We start from the raw sequence: 14,756 nt of genomic DNA on the forward strand, positions 1-14,756 counted from the left end.
CCCCAACACTTACCCCAGTAGTTACACCTACCCCACAAATTCTGATACAACCAAGAAAATAGGAAAGACAGGCTCCAGTCAGGGACAGGGCAGGTAGCACTAAGGAGATACAGATGGCAAAAGGCAAGTGCAAGAACATAAGCATCAGTAACCCAGGGTACTTGGCATCATTAGAACCTTGTTCTCCCACACAAGGAAGTCCTGAATTCCCCATATCACTAGGAAAGCAAGATTCAGAATTAAAATCACTTCTAATGATGATGATAGAGGACTTCAAGAAGGACATAAATAACACTCTCAAAGAATTTGAGGAGAACACAAGTACACAGGTAGAAGCCCTAAAAGAGGAAACACAAAAATCCCTTAAAGACTTACAAGAGAACACAACCAAACAGGTGAAGGAATTGAATGAACAAAACCATCCAGGACATAAAAATGGAAGTAGAAACAATCAAGAAATCACAAAGGGAGACTAACCTGGAGATAGAAAACCTAAGAAAGAAATCAGGTGTCATAGACACAAGCATCACCAACAGAATACAAGAGATAGAAGAGAGACTCTCAGGTGCAGAAGATATCATAGAAAATACTGACACAACTGTCAAAGAAAATGCAAAAAGTTCTTAACACAAAACATCCAGGAAATTCAGGACACAATGAGAAGAACAAACCTAAGGATAATAGGTATAGATGAGAGTGAAGATTCCCAACTTAAAGGGCCAATAAATATCTTCAACAAAATTATAGAAGAAAACTTCCCTAAAGAACAAGATGCCCATAAACATACAAGAAGCCTATAGAATGCCAAATAGACTAGACCAGAAAAGAAATACCTCATGTCACATAATAATCAAAACACTAAGTGCACAAAACAAAGAAAAAATATTAAATGCAGTAAGGGAGAAAGGCCAAGTAACATATAAAGGCAGACCTATCAGAATTACACCAGACTTTTCACCAGATACTATAAAAGCTAGAAGATGCTGGACAGATGTCATACAGACCCTAAGAGAACACAAATGCCAGCCCAGGCTACTATACCCAGCAAAACTCTCAATTACCATAGATGGAGAAACCAAGATATTCCACAACAAAACCAAATTTATACAATGTCTTTCCACAAACCCAGCATTACAAAGAATAGCAGGAAAGCTCCAATACAAGGAGGGAAATTATACCCTAGAAAGAGCAAGAAAGTAACCCTCTTCCAACAAATCCAAAAGAAGATAGCCACACAAAGATAACTTCACCTCTAATAACAAAAGTAACAGAAGACAACAATCACTGTTCCTTGATATCTCTTAACATCAATGGACTCAATTCCCAAATTAAAAGACATAGGCTAATAGACTGGATACATAAACGGGACCCAGCATTTTACTGCATACAGGAAACCCCACCTCAGTGACAAAGACAGACTCTACCTTAGAGTAAAAGGCTGGAAAACAATTTTTCAAGCAAATGGTCCTAAGGAACAAGCTGGAGTAGCCCTTCTAAAATCTCTAGCCGGAGAACACAAAAGGAGGGACTCATGGCTCCACCTGTATAGGTAGTTGAGGGTGGCCTTGCCAGGCATCAGTGGAAGTGGACAGGCTTGGTACCTGAAAGTTTGGATTCCCTAGTGTTGGGGAATTTCAAGAGCAGGGAGGTGGGAATGAGAGGATGGTGGGAGCACACCCTCATAGTAATTGGGGGAGGGGTAAGGGGTTAGGCATCAGTGGAGGTAGAGGGCCTTGGTGCCTGAAAGTGTGGATTCCCAAGTGTTGGGGAATCTCAAGAGCAGGGAGGCGGGAATGAGAGGATGGTGGGAGCACACCCTCATAGTAATTGGGGGAGGGGTAAGGGGTCAGGCATCAGTAGAAGTGGAGAGCCTTGGTGCCTGAAAGTTTGGATTCCCTGGTGTTGAGGAATTTGAGAGCAGGGAGGCAAAAATGGGAGGATGGTGGGAGCACACCTTCATAGAAACGCCCAGAATTATATGGATCAGACATGATAGAGGCAGGTAGCCAGAAGACTAGATTCCTGAATTCAAACAAACAATTATCTTGATACTAAATTTTGTTTTGAGAATTGTATATTGCAGAATACATACCCTTGGTGTATCTACTCATCAGGCAAGCTAAGCACACCTGCTCAAACCTCTGATGTCCTGGAATTCCCGCCGGATGCAGTGAAGACAGTGTCAGAGGCTTATCAATTTATTCTTCCCCCAACCCCTCTTCTAATATCTCAACACCCATAATCAGCTTGAAGATTAATGAAGAGTCGGCGCTCCTATTCCCTGGGCTTGGGGACTGAGGTGGTTAATACTGGGCTGTCTTTCTAGGGAAAAGTAGTGGTTTTGTTGGAACAGGGAGGATTAGCTAGGATTTATTGCATAGCCATAACTTACTGGTAGAAATATGTATAACTGTTATTAAGATGAAGTTATAATTTCTTAAATGGTACAAAATTTACTTTGACTTTAAAGTTAAGGTTTTTATTGGTATGAGCTTCTTATAAATATAAAAGTGAGATGAATATTGTTACTATCATAGGCATTGTGCCTGTATAACACATTTAGGAATACAAGGCTTAGACCCAGTCCTTCTTTAACTTTTTAAACTTATTTGAGATAGTTAGACTGTGAGTTAAGGGCCTAAAGCAAATTCATGGCTTTGAGTTTATTATTAGGGAGTTTTTTATATTTTCTTTAGAAATAGCTGAGAGGAGTTAACAGACAACAGCCCAGATAGCCTTACATGGATAGTTGGTTTTCAAAACATCAGAAATCCACAGAATTGACGTTACAAACATTTCTGTATTAATGTTCATTTTGATTAGAGACCTGTCTGCTCCTGGCAGCTTCCTGTCTTGGATTCCAAGAAGAAACTGAGCATCTTTGGAGTTATTCCAATTGTGGTGAGACAGCCACTAGGCAAGAATTGCCTCTTTCCATCTACAGACAAAATACTGTCCAGAAAAGGACACACTTGCAGAATAGTCGACTGATTATATCTGCCAAGACAGAATAATCAGCCCTTAATAATTCTGCATCACTAGGTCTGTCAGATGATCCTGGGCCAGAAGGCTGAAGATCGAATGCTCCAACATTCTGTAGTATAGGGACTATCCAGGTTTCCAGCGGTTTCTATAAATTGGCTATGTTGTAGAAGCTATGCTTTGTGCTTCCCATAATCTCAGTTAACTCAGTCATTCTGGATTTCTGATGGGGTTGAAAACTTATAGTATCGTAGCCAATCCTTGCTATTTACTTTGAGAGAAAACATTTGAGAGGATGGTTTTCAGCTGACATTCATTCTAAAGCCAAGAAAAAAAAAGCCAGGCTCAGAACTAAGTCTTTTAGTTAGGAGAGATGACAGAGGTTCTGCTTAGTCAACAAAATGATGGGCTGGGTATTAGGTCTATCTTGCACCTTACTGGCATAAATTAGTATAGTTATGCTCTAACTGTATTTTGAGAGAAAAGTTTTAGCAGGAAGGGTGGTATGTATAGGAGGAGCCAAGGTGGGAGGAGTACAGAGAGGAGGAGTAAGGAGAGGAGGAGAAGGAGAGGAGGAGGAGGAGAAGAGGAGGAGCTAGGTAATGAGAGAGAAAGGGGGGGCAGACATGGAGGTGGATATTCACATGTCTCCGCCAGTCAAAGATAGTTGATATATCTAGATTGGGTATTAGGTTACACTTCTGATTGATATTGAGCATTACCAAACTTATAAAGCCATTGGTTAACATTTAAAAAATTGTATAAAAGCAAAAAGGAGAAGGGGGTATAGGACAGGGGTTTTCTAGGGAGGGGAAATGGGGAAAGGGGATGGCATCTGAAATGTAAATAAAATATCCAATAAAAAATAAATTAAAAAAGAAAAGTCTTAATACTTTTTTATATTTACTGCATTTCCCTGTCCTTAATGTCTACTCATAAGGAAATCTTGACTGAAAATATCTTCAAATGCTCTGTGTACTCACTATAAAAATGACCTCAAAGATATGTTGAAAACATAATTCATTCTTCTGTATAGCTATATATGTCTATGTGTATATTTTATAACACATATTCTACTAGAAGAAATTATATTATCTATTTTATAGTCTTGTCTTTCCTGCATAGATCTATAGATCCACCATTAAATAACATATCTATAATATAAAACATTATTTATTACATGTGAATATAATATATGACTCTATGTATAAATATGTGATGATAATATGAATAAATTTACTTACAAATAAATTAAAATCTATGCATCTATATATTTATATTCATATATACATGTTTAGATTGAGAAAGAACAGAAGAATTTCTTCAAGAAGATAATAGCATTAAAAAACATTATGGAGTAATTATAGTCAATTTTGTCAAGATAAATTTTAATGAATTTTTTAGCTATTATTTAGCAGAATAAAATAAAATTCTTTAAGTAGCATGGTTACATATGGTTCATACAGCATTTGAAGAGAAAAAAAAGCCCTGCTAGCTGAGGATAAAGACCTAAAGAAATATAAGCAAGTCAATCCAAATAGAACATAACACCCCAAGGCACTATTGTAGTGAGTTGTTATAGCAGACTCAATACATTTTCTGCTTGTTACCCTCTTCTACAGGCTATGACCAAACTTTCAAAGAGATGCTCAGATGACACAGAAAAAATAACCACTTCTGAGCAGATCTGGGGACATCCAAAGTCCTTAAACACCACAAAGCCTAGGTTTCCAGGATGCTATTCTCTTTACAATGATGAAGATATAAGCTGCTGACAAAATACATTCTAAGTGTTCCTCACCACTTCATTTTAAATTTTTGCTGCCATCTTTTGAAACAATTCAGTCTCTCTCTCTCTCTCTCTCTCTCTCTCTCTCTGTATGTGTGTGTGTATATATATACACACATATATATATACACATATATACACACACACATATATGTATATATACACACACATATATATTCAAAATATCATAAATATTCCTTCATAAAATTCAGTATCTCTCTCTCTCTCTCTCTGTCTATCTATCTGAATCCAAAATATCATAAACATTCCTCCATATAATTGACTGATTATGGAGTCTTATTCTTGTCATGAGATTGTCATCTAACATTCTCTTTTTAATACAGAAAAGTAAAGGTGCCAGTAATCTCATATACAGTTAAGGCATTATAATCTAGATTCATAAAAGAGCATAATTTTGAAACAAGTAATTTGTTTTTCTGAACCCATTTTAATTTTGAACTATAAATTGAGACCCACTTTTAAGAATTTCCACTAATCTTTGCTAGAGTTTTCAGTCGTTTGTGTTTAAACCTGTAATAGAATTCATAAAAAACCAAAAACCCCTTTGTTTATAAGATTGCCCTCATTTTCTGTAATCACAAAACTAATGATTATATCTTAATAATATATAACTCTATATTTATTAAGTGAGGTTCTTACCCCTAGGTATAACAGGATTCCATAGAAGATGAATCTCCAGAAAACACATCGCCGAAGGGCATGGATAAGCTGCGGATTCTTTTTTGAAGCTTGTTCCCTGTCCCATTCTCTGCAAAGAATAAGAATATGAGGCCAGTGAGCTGCAGGTGCAATATCCGAGCTACTCTATTTCCCTTCATGCTTTCTGTCCCATGAATGTCAAGGATATTAACTATTATGATGCAAGAGACAAAACCTTGTGATATCTCTCCAGATACAATAGACAAAACTTTGTGATGTCTCTCCAGTACCAACTGCCCAACCAGATATTTGGCATAATCTGATGGTCTGCCATGAAATCACTCTGCACAGTTTCATTTTATGAAAATACTAAGTTTTGTATGTTAAAGAACTGTAGTACGTTTCTTAAGAGCAATGACAAGGGTGAGCAAATGATGTATAATACTGAGAATGCATTTGTGTTCAGAACAAGATACAAGAATAAATAGTTTAACCTTTTTTCCGGTTATCTCATATTTATGCGTTTTTAACTGTCACAGATTTCACGATATGAAACTTTCAAAACATCAGGCAAATTTTTTGTTTTAAATACATTTTTAAAATTTTAATTAATATAATTACATCATTTTCTGTTTCATTGTCCACCTTCCATCCCCTCCTGTCTCCTCACTTCAGCCCCTCCCCTGTCCCTCTTCCGCATTCCTTCTCAAATTCATAGCTTCTTTGTCTTTGATTATAATATGTATTGTTATTTTGACATATTTACATATACATACATACATACACACACAAGATCTGGTGAGTCCCTTTCATGCTGCTTGTATGTATATGACTTCAGGGCTGACTCCTTGGCATTGGATAACTAATTAGGGAGCTCACCTCTAGAAAAACAAAATATTTTTCTCTCAATTGTCTATAGTTCTTTGTCTAGCAGTGGTGCTCTTGAAAGAAGGGGCTGAAGCACTGTGAGAGCCAGAAGACCAGAAAGTCTGCTGTGAGCTATGTCTTCTAGAAACAACAGGGAAGCTACACCTATAATATCAACAATCTGGTTGCCTAGAAGAGACCTGAACAATGACAATACCAACAGACATGTTAATGAAAGGTGAAACATCAGGTGAATGTTTTATTATTTAACACAAAGAAAACCTATTTGGCATTTTAAAGAGAAAACATGAAAGAATTATCATTAAACTTCGTATCTATCCAACTACTGAATTCATTTAGTAGTGTATAAGTATTTGAAAATAGAGCAAAATAAAAATATGTTAGTAAGGATAGGTACTAAATAGTATTGACAGAATTTTATTTCAGTACTAGCAAAGTGTAGTGAGCCGCTGTTTTCAGTGGCTACACATTTGCATTTTCCAAGATGGTGCTGGCCTCGTGTTTTCCCAGCAGTAAACAATTATTCTGCGCAGCTGCTAGGCAGAAAGAGCGCCAAGTCACTGGCCTATCCCGAGGCGTAATATTGGGTGGTGAGCGAACAGCCATTCAGAAGTGAATACGTCACTCTAGGATGTATTTAAGCGAGCCGCTTCCGGTTTCTTCCGTCTTTCCGCTTTACTGTGTGGAGTAGTAAAAAGTCCTCGTGGCAGTATACCCGATTACCGCCTCCTGTCCTTATTCGCAGGCGAAAAGGGATTTAGGGGGGCGCTCGTTACAGCAAAGTATCAGCTAATTTGTTGTAGGTTGTTGTCACTGTTGTTTATTAAGAAAACGTATTTATAATTTTTGTAATGAATAAAAACATGTCTCAGTCTCACTTTCATCTTAATTTTCATATTGTGCTGAGATGAAAAAAGTCCATGAACCACAGACAAGAACTGAATAATCAGATAAAAACCTTGTATTTCATTAATGGCTATTCTCATTATCATCAGGTTAGCATAACTAAATATGGTTCTGCATCACTTCAGAGGAAGAACATACAACTGAGATTAATGAAAAACTTGAAAGTCTCAGTACATGGACCTTGACTTCCTTGAGAAATTTGCTAATAGTAGCTGATCTAAGGCCTAGCCAACCCATAATCCTCTTGTACTCTTTATTCACAAACATGGAGTCAGTTTCTCCATCTGTGATATTTAGAGAGTCTCAGTGGGAGGTGGTGTACCTAGTCCCATGGTGACTTGGTGTGCTGGGGTGTGGGGTTGACACACTAAGGGGCGTGTCCCATTCAGAAGAAGTAATGGAAAGAGAACTTGTGTCAGGGGGTACTGGTTGGAGAGAAAGAGCTGATACTGAGTTTTAAAGGGAATAAGTAAATAAATTTTATTTAAAAAAAAAAGTAGGGCACAAAAATACATAGTAGCAGTATATTCTCCATACAAGTAATAGATCAAGTGGACCTAACAGCTGCCTACAGAACATCCTAGCCAAATATTAAAGAACACACATTCTTCATAGTAACCCATGAAACTCTCTCCAAAAATTGAATATGTATTTGGACACCTTGCATTCCATGTGACACAATGGAATAAAGCTGGATAGCAACAACGAGAAAGTATATGAAATTGTGGAAACTAATCAGCCCATGACTAAATGACAATTTGGTCAAAAAAAATTTAAATCTTAAGACTTAGAGAAAAATAAAACCACAGGATACAAAAACCTATGGATGTATGAAGGCAGTTTGAAAAAGAAAGTTTAAAGCAGCAAGAGCCAAAAAGATTTTAAAATCCAACACTGAGATTTCAAATTAATAAATTAATGATATACCCAGAGGCCTTGGAAAAACAAGAACAAATAATATCAGAGAAGAGTAGATAGAAGAGATATTTCAAAGTAAGGACTGAAATTAATGACATAGAAAGAAAACAATGAATCAAGGAAACGAAGAGTTGGTCCTGTGAAAAGAGTAACGAGTTTGACAAATCATTAGCCAAATTCACTAAAAAAGAGAGAAGGCCCAAATAAATAAACTTAGAGATGAAACAAATGCCATTTTAACAGATAAGGTATTCAAAGAATCAACACAATTTAAAAATGTATATCCCACTAAACTGCAAGCTCTCAAAGAAACAGATGATTTGTTGATGCATGTGATCTATAAAGTTAAATCAAGATGAAGTAAATAATTTAAATAGCTCAATAACAGTCAATGAAATAGCAGTAATTAAAAATCTCTGTATGAACACCCCCCCCCACACACACACACACAGCCAGATGGATTCGGCACAGAATTCAGAATTCTATTAGACCTTCAAAGAATTAACACCAATAGTCCTTAAATTATTTGATAAAATAAAAAAGGAAGAACATTTTCCAAATTATTTTTTACAACGTCTTTGCCTGATACCAAGATTAGACACAAAGACCCACCAGAAAAATGAAAATTGCAGACCAGTCTTTCTGATGGACACATACGTAAAAATTCTCAATAAAATACTTGTAAACCAAATTCAAGAACATATAAAAATATCATCTTCATTCTAGAGATACAGGAAGTATTCAACAAACATAAGCCAATAAAATCAATGCATCATAGATTCTAGAGATAAAAACTACATGAATTATCTCCTTAGGTATGTAGAAATGTCTTTGACAAATTACAACAATCCTTCATGATAAAGGTCCTGGAGGATCTAGGAATACAGGGGCCTTTTGTCACATAATAAGAAAAATATACAAGCCTGCAGCCAACATTATGATAAATTGAGATAATTTGAAGCATTTCTACTGAAATTATGAAGACATGGATGTCCACTGTACCCTCTTCACTACTGTTCAATATGGTGCTTGTGTCTTAGCTAGACAAGTAAAACAATAGTAGTAGATGAAATAGATATAAATATGAATCTATACATAAAACACAGATAGCAAAAAATCTGCTACAGATGATGAATATATATTCAGCAAAGTAGCGGGGGTATAAAATTAACACAAAAAAATAACCAGTAGTCTTTCTACAGAAATAATACCCATACAGGAAATCAGAAAAAGAAGTTCCATTCACAATAGCCTAAAAAAAAAAAATTATCTTTGAATAAATCTAACCAAAGAACTGAAGGATTTATACAATAAATCTGTGTATTTTAAAACACCAAACAAAATTTTAAGAAGATACCAGAAGATGATATTCCCCCACACTCACTGATTGGTAGGAGTGATATAATACTGGCCATCCTATCAAAGACAGTCTACAGATTCAATGCAATCAAAACCCAATGCAGTATTTCACAGATATTGAAAAAATAAACTTAAAATTCAAGTGGAATCACAAAATACAAAGGCTAGCAAACCATCCATGAGAACTTGTTACTGTAAAAGTTTCCTAAAATATATACATATGTTCAAATAAAAAGGCTTTTAAATGGAGTTATCCTAATAACAGAGGGATGATACCTCTCTTAGTCACCATAGGCTAACAAATAAAAATTCCAGTGCCCAGCCAAAAACTTAGATGAAGCCTGAGGAATTCTATGGAATAGGGGGACATAGATTGACAAGAGTCAGAGAGGTGAAGCACACCACAATAAAATACACAGAATCAACTAATGTTAGCCTTTTGGGACCCACAGAGACTGAACCACCAGAGTGTATATACATGGGACCACGGCCCACTTCACCTGTCATACACCTCCACAATAGTCATACAGCTTGGTCTTTATGACTAAAGGAACAGGAGCTGTATTCAACTCTATAGCTGGCTTTTGGATCCCTTTCCCCTAACTGGGCTGCCTTGCATAATAGAAGATCTGCCTAGTCCTACTGTACCTTGATATGGCAAGGCAGGATGATACCCATGAAAGGCCTCCCTTTTTCTGAGTCTTTTCTGAGGAGAAAGAGAGGACAGGAGGATGGCAGGGAGGTGAAGTGAGACGGAGGTGGGAGGACAGGAGGAAGGGGAAGCTATGATCAGGATATAAAGTAAATTAATAAAAAAAAAAAATCCCAGTGCTAGGCAGTGATTATCTCTCTAGACTTTTTGGTTACTAGGATCCTGTCGGGCCTAACATGAGGTCTAATCTCCATTCAACCTTCACCCTTCAGTCAAGTACACAGGTGGAGGACAATAAACAGGTCCTAGGCCCTAGAGAGATTTACATACTAATGAGATACCTGAAGGCTAGAGGGTGGAGTCAATTAAGCATTCCTCCCCAGCCCCTGACCCCTCTTCCCCTCCCTATTTAACTCTGCCCTGGGTTTTATGGGGGCCGCAGATTCAGATCCATCCACCATCCGCCATGCCAATAAAACGGTTGTGTTGGGGCTGCACTGTGAGGAGCCATGGAGAGGCCTTTAATGAGCAGCCAGGCCTAACTTACAGCTGGAGGAACCCAGCCAACTACACACAGCCTGGCGAGAACCCTGCGGTTCCCCAGACATTTTTTTTACCTACAGGGTCCCATAAGCCCCCAAATATTACAGGCTACATATTGCCAATGTTCTTTGTTAGCTTCCAGGGTTTGATGGAAAGACCCTACTGCTAGAGTAATTGGATACTTGAGTCATAAGATGTAAAAACTCAATCAGGTAGCAACAAGGAAGCTTCACCCATAGTAGCTGGTAGTCATAGCACCGAAAGTTCTATGCATGAGACTGGATGAAAAAGTAAGTCTTACTCAGGTGTAAACGTTGTCATTTATAATGAAGACTGGCTTTGAAAAGACATGCCCATGGGCAGGACACTGAGAGACATGAATGATATAGGAGTAATCTCTTTTTTTCTGATTGGATTGAATGTCCACTTTACAAGATAGAAGTTATGCTTGGTACCATTAACTGGGCTACATCATAGCCCTAGGGAAGAACCTAATACTAGTATTCTGCTAAATAGACATTGTATTAAATTCTTATCTATATCCATACATTTATGAATGTCTCAACCCTCATTAGATAAGCCACTTTTTGCAGTAGATAGCAATTAATTTTGAGATCCACAACTGATCACTGTATGAAGAAGTGACTGTGGCATCCTGAGCTCTAACTGACATACTTATCTGGTCAGGGATTATCATGGAAGTGGATGTAGGGTAAGTTAAAAGCTAGTTATTGGATACATGCAGAAATATACAATGTACTGTCTGTATTTGCTGAATATGACAGCACTGTTGTAATATGAACTCATAATAGCTACACTGCATGTACAAGACCTGTACACAATCATGAGAGAGAATCTCAGCATGGATGGGGAGGGGCTTATGAAGTCCCACTACTGACTAAGGAGGTATTGGTAATTAATGGAGAGTCGGTTTTCAGGGGTGCAGTCAGAAAGGCCAGCCACAATACAGTAGATAGTCCTATACTATCCACATATGGTAGCACAGATGTGGAATCAGTGAATTTTTCAAAAAGTACATGGAAGGGAAATGGGTAGAGAGGATCAGATAGGCATTGAGTAGAATAGGTCCAAAGATGAACTTGACAAAAACTTATATGCTTGTAAGAAACTATCAATAAAATAACCCAAAATTAGAAAGAAAAAAATACATAAGTTCTCATCTTAAAAAAATCCAAATATATTTTGTTTTAATACCTGAAAGCTAAACTACTCTTATTTTATATAATCATAATAACTACTCTTATTTTATATAATCATAATAGAAACCACTAATGTATGAGTATTTAACTGACTCGTATATTTTGACTAATATAGTTCTTTTTTTTTTTTTCTGTATAGCCTTGGCTGTCCTGGAACTCACTCGGTAGACCAGGCTGGCCTTGAACTAGACTAATATAGTTCTTTTAGTTACTTTTATACTACTTTGCCAAGGCACCATGACTCAGACAACCTACAGAAGAAATAGTTTACTGAGGGCTAAGGTTAAGAATGCACCGCATTCCTAAGAATGTTTGACAAACAGTAAAAAGGCATACATTCCATCCCTGCTGCCACAAACATTTTAGAAATAGATAATTTGCTATACAATGATGCTATTTTATTCTTTCCAATTCTTCCCCTTTTCTATATTTCTTTAAAGATATAGAAATTCTCAGCCTATGCATCATTTATTTTTGTAGAAGAGGCCATTTCTTAAGAAAGTAACTATGTTTCATTCATTGTTTTATTGTTTAATTATTCCTGAGTTGATCAAGATTCAGCAAGAGTGTAAGATGATTGTATTTAAATGCACCATTTTTTAAATAGAACCTCTAATATATTCCAGTTTCCTGTTCTCTAAAAAACATGAAAAATATCATTCTTTTGCCAGTAAAGTCATTGATAAGAGCATACCTTTCTAGCTTTTCAGACAGGTGATCAGCTGAATCAGCTGAAGGGGCTTGGTATATGTCTGACAACTCCAAGTGGTGTCTGTATCCTTTCCTCAAAATTGGTGTGGTCCAGCTAAAAGAGAGGAGGGCAGAAAGATTTATTCACTTGATTAGGTCTCCAGTATAGAAATGATTCTTATACCAACTGTGTTCATACAAAAAGATGAAAGTAAAATAAGACAACTTATATAAATACAGTAATTTATAACTTAGTTGATATACCCGAATAAACACCAACACCTCTAAACTGATTCCATTGCTTCATTCTGAATAGACAAGAAATCTATTTCAGTGTAGTCTTTCCCAAATGTAGCCTAGGGCAATTCAGCAATGAGTTAGCTATGCCACTGTTACTGATGCTGTGGTGTGCTTGCAGACAGGAGCCTTGCACAGCTGCCCTCTGAGAGGCCCAACAAGCAACTGAAAGAGTCAGCTGCAGATACTAGCACCCAACCAACAGACAGAATCTGGGGACCCCTGTGGTTGAATTGGGGAAAAGCTAGAGAAACCTGAGGAGGAGGTTTCTTCTCCATGGGAAGACCAGCAGTCTCAACTAACCTGGAACCCCCCCCCCCCCCCCCCCCCGGCCCCTGAGATCTCTCAGACACTGAGCACCAACCAGGCAGCATACACCAGCTGATAGGAGGCCCCCAACACATATACAGCAGAGGACTGCCTGGTCTGGCTTCAGTAAGAGACTTGAGACCCCAGGGAATGGGGAGGTCTGATGGGGTTGAGGTTTGGGGGATGGGGACATCTTGGAACCAGGGGTAGTGGGGGGAGGAGGTAGAAGATGGGGAGCAGTCGGAAGGCAGACTGGGAGGGAGATGAGGATTGGACTGTAAAACAGAATAAAAGAATAAAAGTTTTTAAAAAATTAAAAATAATTTAAAAGTGAGTATAAATAGTGAATAGTTTATACCAGTTAGCCAATATAATTATCACTATATCGTTGCTTGAAAATATGAATCATTACCATCTGTTCTCTTTACACTGTAGATACTTACTAGGAATTTAATACACAAGTTATGATGGAAACTAGAGAAGCTGATGGAAGAAATAAGAGAGTAGCTCTATTTGCTCAAACATGTTGCTTTTAACTACCATGGCAAAAGGCAGGATAACCTTCACAACAACAGAAATCAGAAATTCTAACAGACACACATATACACACACACACCACCACTACCACCACCACCACCACCACCACCACCACCACCACCACCACCACCACCACCACCAGGCCTGCCACTAGTGACACCTACTCCAAAAAGGCCACACCTCTTAATCCTTCCCAAACAGCTTCACCAACTGGTGACCAAAGTATTCAAATATATGAGCCTTTGGAGGTCACTCATTCAGACCACCATAATACTAATTTTCAATTAAAAATACTTTGACAACAAGTCAGACATGATGGCACATGCCTATAGTTCCAGAACTTAAGAGGCTGAGGAAAAAAAAAAAAAAAAAAGATTTTAGAGGCTATCCTGTGTATATTTAAGGCCAGCATATATAGAAAATTATATAAAAAATCAATCACATATCAATAGAAATTTCTAAAATAAATTCAAAAGAATGAGTTATTTCTCAGCTTAAATTTTATTTTTGTTTGTTGTTTTGAAACAGATTTTTTTTTGTGTATGTGTAACCCTAGCTGTTTTGGAACTCACTCTATAGACCAGTGTGACCTTGAACTCACAGAGATCTATCTGTCTCTGTTTCTGAAGTGCTGGGATTAAAGGCATGAGCAATCACCGCCAAGTCAAATTTTGTGTATTTGTTTAAGGAAGAAACTCATCTGGATTTAGTGGTTTACAAAACTGGTTACTCCTTCAGCACCTCTTTTTGTACCTGAGAGATGTCTAAGATTTATTGTTATTGAGACTTTTTAATAATGTAAAAGAAAAGAAATATGCACACTAAACCACCAAAGTCAGTATTTGAGAAGCAAGATAAACATGTAACAGAAAAATCATACTCTATCAAAGTCATTTGAGAGAGCAAGAAAATGTCATGCCAAATGTCAGTGTTTTGATACCATTCCAGGGCAAAATGTTCCAGGTGGCCTTCGTAACTACCCTCATCCTTCCCACATAAGGATCTA

General features: G+C 37.3%; 1 protein-coding gene across 1 annotated transcript in view; it reads right to left on the minus strand.

The window, feature by feature from the left end:
* Positions 1 to 14,756, minus strand: part of Cftr (CF transmembrane conductance regulator) — a 162,027-nt gene that overhangs the window by 120,978 nt on the left and 26,293 nt on the right. Inside the window, exons 2-3 of the mRNA XM_034519328.2 lie at positions 12,612 to 12,722; positions 5,432 to 5,540 (exon numbers count right to left, since the gene is read on the minus strand). Of these exons, the coding sequence (XP_034375219.1) occupies positions 5,432 to 5,540; positions 12,612 to 12,722 (220 nt within the window). The remainder of the gene's footprint in view (positions 1 to 5,431; positions 5,541 to 12,611; positions 12,723 to 14,756) is intronic.

The sequence above is a fragment of the Arvicanthis niloticus genome, chromosome 15 (assembly GCF_011762505.2).
Source record: "Arvicanthis niloticus isolate mArvNil1 chromosome 15, mArvNil1.pat.X, whole genome shotgun sequence".
NCBI lineage: Eukaryota > Metazoa > Chordata > Mammalia > Rodentia > Muridae > Arvicanthis > Arvicanthis niloticus.